A 6,000-nucleotide genomic window follows, 5' to 3' on the forward strand; every position below is an offset into this window, starting at 1 on the left:
GCATTTCCTGGATTTTGGATCCAACTTTGAAATTTCTTGGGCGTTGTACATCACGTACACAATACTTCCAAATACATGGAGGTTTGAATAATCAACTGGTTTACCAGTCCACATCTTCATTGGTGTCTTCAGCTCTATTGCAGTTGATGGAGCTCGATTCACCAAATAACAGGCGGTATTGACTGCTTCTACCCAGAATGATTTTTCTAGGCCTGCGTCTCTCAACATTGCTCTTGTTCTTTCTAACAAGGTTTTGTTCATCCGCTCTGCCACTCTATTTTGTTGAGGAGTGTTCGCCACTGTGAACTGTCTTTTGATGCCTTCTTTCTTGCAAAAGTCATCAAATTCTTCGCTTGTGTATTCTCCTCCATTATCTGTTCTGAAACACTTGATCTTATTTCCAGAATCAAGTTCCACCCGCGCTTTGAAGTTTTTGAAAGTTGAAAACACGTCTGACTTCTTCTTAATATGGTGCACCCAACATCTCCTGGAGTAGTCATCAATAAATGAGACAAAGTATTTTGCTCCGCCTAGGGATATAACTGGTGCTTGCCATACGTCAGAGTGAACCAATTCTAGAACACTTTTGCCTCTAGAATTTGACTTGTTGAATTTCAACCGGTGCTGCTTACTTGTTATACAATGCTCACACAAAAGAAGTGATACCTTTGTTAAGCCGGGAAGTAATTTTTGCTCCACAAGGACTTTCATTCCTTGTTCTAACATGTGTCCAAGTTTCTGATGCCATAGCATTGTAGAATCTGAACTACATGAGGCAACAGAGGCTTCTGATTCTAGCAAAGTCTCTCCCTTCAACATGTACAAGTTTGTTGCTATCTTTTCGCCTTTCAGCACCACAAGCGCTCCACGGAACACCTTCATGATTCCTTTCCGTGTTTCAATCTTGCTTGATTATTATCCAACAATCCGTAGGATGATAAATTTTTCTTTAGGCCTTTCACGTGTCGCACATCTCGAACAACTTTAATTGTTCCATCATACATCTTCAATTTGATGGTTCCCACTCCAACGATCTCTAAGGCATAATCATTGCAACTATACACAGATCCTCCTGAGACAGGTTCATAATGATGGAATCATTCTCTTCTTGAGGTCATGTGATATGTCGCTCTCGAATCAATGAGCCATATATCTGCAAATCTTTTTCTGCCTTCCACGGTGGTTGACGCTTCACAGCATAGAGCATCTCCATCATCTGAAGTGTTTGCGGTATTGCCTTGTGTATTGGAGTTTTTATTTAGACTCCAACAATCCTTCTTCAAGTGGCCCTTCTTTCCACAGTTGTAGCACTTTAAATTCTTCTTGCTCCTCGACTTCGATCTACCATGTTTGTGACTGCTGCTTTGGCCACGTTCTGTTGATCTCCCTCTCATCGTTATCAATGCCTCTGCTTGTTGCAGATTTACTTGTCTGTCTTCCTTGTTCTTGTGCCGATTTTCTTCTTGGAGAACAGCAGCTGCAACGTCATCGAAGACTAGACTGGTGACATTACTGTTTGTCAAGTTGATGATGAGTTGATCATACGAATCAGGTAGACTTTGAAGTAGAAGTTCAGCACGTTATTGTTCTCCTATTTTACAAATTAAGGATGTAAGCTGAGAAAATAAGGTGTTCAGTGTATTTAAGTGCTCCGTCACTGAAGTAGATTCTGGCATACGGAGAGTGTACAATTTCCTCTTAAGGAAAATTTTATTGTGCAGCGATGTGGCCTCGTACAATTTGGTGAGATGATCCCATATCTCCTTAGCTGTCTTCTTCTCCTCGATGCTTGACAATACTTCATCTGCTAATGCTAGATGAAAGTTTGCCATAGCATTCTCGTCCATCTCGTTCCATTTGATGTCATCTGCGAAATCCACCGGCCTTTCATTGATAGCCGCTAGACACCCGTCTTTCTTTAGGATGGCCTTCATCTTCAATTTCCACAATGAGAAATTTCTCCCATTGAATTTTTCAATATCAAATTTCGTTGCCATAGCTTCTTCTACGGATAGCTCCCACTATTTCACTATCGTGAATAGTTCTCTGGAACCTTCAAAGAATGGGTAATAACTTCTTATTTTCTTATGTTGGAGGATCCACCTTTTAGTGGCAACCACAAAGATAATAAGCAGATATTACACACTCTAATCTAGTTCGGATACCAATTGTTGCGGAAGACGACTATCGGATAGAGCAAAATCGCAACTGATAATTTGAGAAAATAAAAATGAAGATAAAAAGAGACACAAAATTTACGTGAAAAACCCCTAAATAAAATAGGGTAAAAACAACGGGCAACGGTAAGATAATTTCCCTATGAGAAAATAGGAATTACAACCTCTCTCGATCTACCAAGGAGAAAATAATGATAATTCTCTCTCGATAAAAGGAGAAAATAACTCTCAAGAAACTCTCTAAATTCTCTCTAGTATTGGAAGAAAGCTAGAATGCTTTGGGATGGTTTTGAAGCTAAATGAGTTAGGGTATTTATAGTTGAAGCTTTAAGGACTAATTTGTAAATACCCTAAATTTTAGTGACTAGAGTTTTTAATTTGCCCATATAAAAAATCAATAATTTCTACACCTAATTTTCGGTGCCTACAATTGTTGACAAAATTCAATATTTTTTTTTCTTCAAACCATGCACTTTCGGTGCATTGATTTTCAACAGTTTTAAATTTAAAACCTCTAAAGATTAATATTTTCTTTAATCACTGAGACTATTTAATAAGTTCTCGATTTAGTTAATTAAATACTCATTAACACTTTAAAGGATAATAAAATTAAGATCGTAGTAACAATCTCATTTAATAGATACTTTGTAAGTATGATTTTTAATCCTTTATAAACTGGAATCGAACTTATTGAATCAGATGGATAATATTAAATCCACTTGGAAGGTGCAACTATAGTTGAGTTGTTGCTGTCAAGTTTTAAAGACAATATATGATTTGTCCGTAGCATGTTATTGGAAAGGTCAATTTGAGTTAGTTTCAACACGTAATGTAATCTCAAATATGCAATTATGGTTTCATAATGTCTGATCTTATTACTTTTACCTAATAAAAAAACGAAAAGGGAATACTTCCCCCCCTCTTCGGTTTCTATACTATTTTCTGTCCTCTATTTCTTCTCCTTTGGTCCATTTCCAAGCCCACAAAAGATATAACCAAACTCTCCTATAGGAGTGAGTAATATTCTATTTGATTTTTTAAAATTATATTTTGACTAGATTTAGTATTAAAAAATTATTTTGATTTGACTCGTAATTTTGTAAAATCCACTCGTAATTAGTATATCGTATATGAAAAAAATATTTATGTGTATATTATATAGTTATAAAAAACAATTTAAATTATAATCATGTAGTACCATAACATTATCAATATTTATAAAAAAAAATTAAATAAATTGATTCGACTCAAATTTCATAAACTTGATTAGACTTAAAAAAGTCAAAATATAATTTGAGTTTAAAATAAGAATCATCGACTCGAATAACTTAGATTTTTTTAACTCGACTCGACCAAATACTCTTAAGGTAAAACTCTTGCTGGGATTTGTTTATTTTTCTGGGGTTTCGTTTACTTACATTTGTAATAGCGCAACTTAAAAGCTTTGGCCTTTTGTGTTTTGTTCAATTGCAGTTTCTTAAAAAGGTAATAAAGTTTTCTTTTAGTTTGGTTATTTGGATTTTAGTTAGGTTTACAGGAAGGAGGTTCTTCGAAGAGGGACAAAGGAAGATGTTTGTGAGCAACACCAATGTCAAACAAAATGAGACCGGATTTCGGGTCATTGGCGATGATATCTTTAACAGGCAACCAAAGGAAGAGTTCTTCTTGGGTTAACCCAACAACACCAATAAGGCTGCCATAGGTGAGGTTAGCACTCTCAACACCATCGAAAAACACCATGTTCTCGTACCTGGTTAAGCACGGTCTATCCAAGAAAACTTTAAGAGTTTTGTTATCCCAAAGCGTATACGATTCACTTCCTTCGGGAATAGACCTGCCGGCAAGCCTCTTGAAACGAGAAGACGGTGGATTGATATACAAGAATAATAGAAAGGGGAAAGGAAGAGAGAACATATAATGAAAAATATTGTAGGTTGCCATGGATGCCATTTCGAATGCATAAAATGATGAAAAAGAAAAGAGCAAAAATATATTGGAAACAAAAGAAGAAAAAGTTTCAGAGGAAAATGGGGTTGGAGGGGGGGAAATAATGTGAAATTACTTTTAAAAAATTGTTAGAAAATTTTAGAAGGTCTGTTTTGCTTTGTTAGTGAATGGGGTCTATTTGTAAAAAAAAGGAGGTGAGGGTTGATTAGGGTTTAATTGATTTTCTTATAATTTATCATATAATTAATGAACATTAATGATATGTTCTTAGTTTTTTTGGTTAGTTTACTTGTTATTTCAATATATTTCAATATTTAAATTTGGTATTTAATTTTTTATTCAATTAAATATTCTAATTTGACTTCTGAATTCAATTTAGGAATTAATTATTTTTTATCTAATTAGATAACAAACTTTATTTATCAGTTCATATTAATAAATGAACTTCATCTTATTATTTAAAATGATACTTATGACTTTTAACTAATTTAAACTAAAAAAAAAGTTTTGGTATGAATTTTAACAAAAGAAAACCAAAATTCATATACCTAATTGAATAAAAAAACTTAAATACTAAATTGAACTTTAAAATCAAATTTATGATTCAAAATGTATATTAACCTTTTTAGACAATATATATATATATAATAAGGAAAGGTGTTTTAAGGAATTGCCTTCGTGAGTTTGCTGAGTTGTTAATGCAGTTTTCATGTATGCCTTATATTGTATCGACATCAAAATGGTATACTCTTTTTCTTCCACTTAGGTTTAAGCTGTTTTTATAATGAGGTCTATCTCATTGTTCTTGTTTGGTATGCGTGTCATCAATAAAATCATACAAAACTTTCTTTAAAAAAAAGGTCGTTTTAAGGAAATTAGTACATAATTAAATAAATTCAATATAAAATTGATTAAACTTATAAGTTGAATGTTTTGATGTGTTGAATTTGGTTTTCTTGTGTCATGTGTATGAACTCTAAGTTGTTGTTCTTACATTTGTTTTTAATTAAAACAATAATTCCTAACATTAGATCCAAGATAATTTTGTCCAACATTTCTTATATATAATTATCAGATCTTAGAAAATAAAAATAAATTTACCATAAATTAAATGTTTCATACTATATTGGAAATTCCTTTTCATTTCTCACAAGCAAAACTCAAATAATTGGATGCCCTACCAAATTGTTGTAAGGGACAAGAGATCATTCTTTAATGTTTAGATTTTGATGATGCTCTACGGCAAGCAAAATTATTATTCTTTATAAACAAACCCTAATCACAATAATGATCTTAAACGAAGGTTAATTAACCCATATTAGAAGGTGAATTTATTTGAATTAACCAACTCGATCTTTAAGCTTGGTTAACATAGACAAGTCCATCGTGGACTAACATTTTCATGCACTAATTCGGTAATTGCAGATGCACTGAAATACTATAACAAACAATTATATCTAAATAAAATAGGTAATGGAACAGCAGGTTTGCCCGAGTGGTTAAGGGGGAAGACTTAAGATCTTCTGTGCTCAAGCACGCGTGGGTTCAAACCCCACAGCCTGCAATGTTCTTATATGTTTATATACCATATTAGACTTTAAGACCAACCGTGATGACAACTCTAATCATGATCAGAGAATTGACTTATGCTTCAGACTCTCAGAGGACATACTTACATATTGCTTATTCCGAACCCAGCTGCGAGAACATTTTTTTCAATGCGACACTGTCTTATGATCTAATATCTGTATACTAAATTTCATATATATTTGACTCCAAAGTTTCGATATCTATGTTCAACACATATTCAGACATGATTATTCGGATCCATAAAACATAGTATGTACATGTTCAAGACTTTTGAAATCTTAAGACG

At 33.4% G+C, this 6,000-nt stretch overlaps 1 protein-coding gene and 1 non-coding gene across 2 annotated transcripts; one reads left to right on the forward strand and one right to left on the reverse strand.

Annotated features, from left to right (window-relative positions):
• Nucleotides 1-3,698: 3,698 nt before the first annotated feature.
• LOC120127713 lies at nt 3,699-4,127 on the reverse strand. Its single transcript, XM_039145569.1, has one exon. The coding sequence runs from the start codon at nt 4,125-4,127 to the stop codon at nt 3,699-3,701; it is 429 nt and encodes a 142-aa protein (XP_039001500.1).
• A 1,478-nt stretch (nt 4,128-5,605) lies between these two features.
• On the forward strand, nt 5,606-5,688 carry TRNAL-UAA. The gene has a single exon. It is a non-coding gene; the product is annotated as a tRNA-Leu (tRNA).
• The last annotated feature ends 312 nt before the right edge of the window (nt 5,689-6,000 follow it).

Source organism: Hibiscus syriacus, unplaced genomic scaffold (assembly GCF_006381635.1).
Source record: "Hibiscus syriacus cultivar Baekdansim isolate YM2019G1 unplaced genomic scaffold, ASM638163v2 tig00110472_pilon, whole genome shotgun sequence".
Lineage (NCBI taxonomy): Eukaryota > Viridiplantae > Streptophyta > Magnoliopsida > Malvales > Malvaceae > Hibiscus > Hibiscus syriacus.

Bases quoted from the DNA above. Each gene is read 5' to 3' on its own strand.
- LOC120127713 (XM_039145569.1), bottom strand. From the start codon at position 4,127: ATGGCATCCATGGCAACCTACAATATTTTTCATTATATGTTCTCTCTT.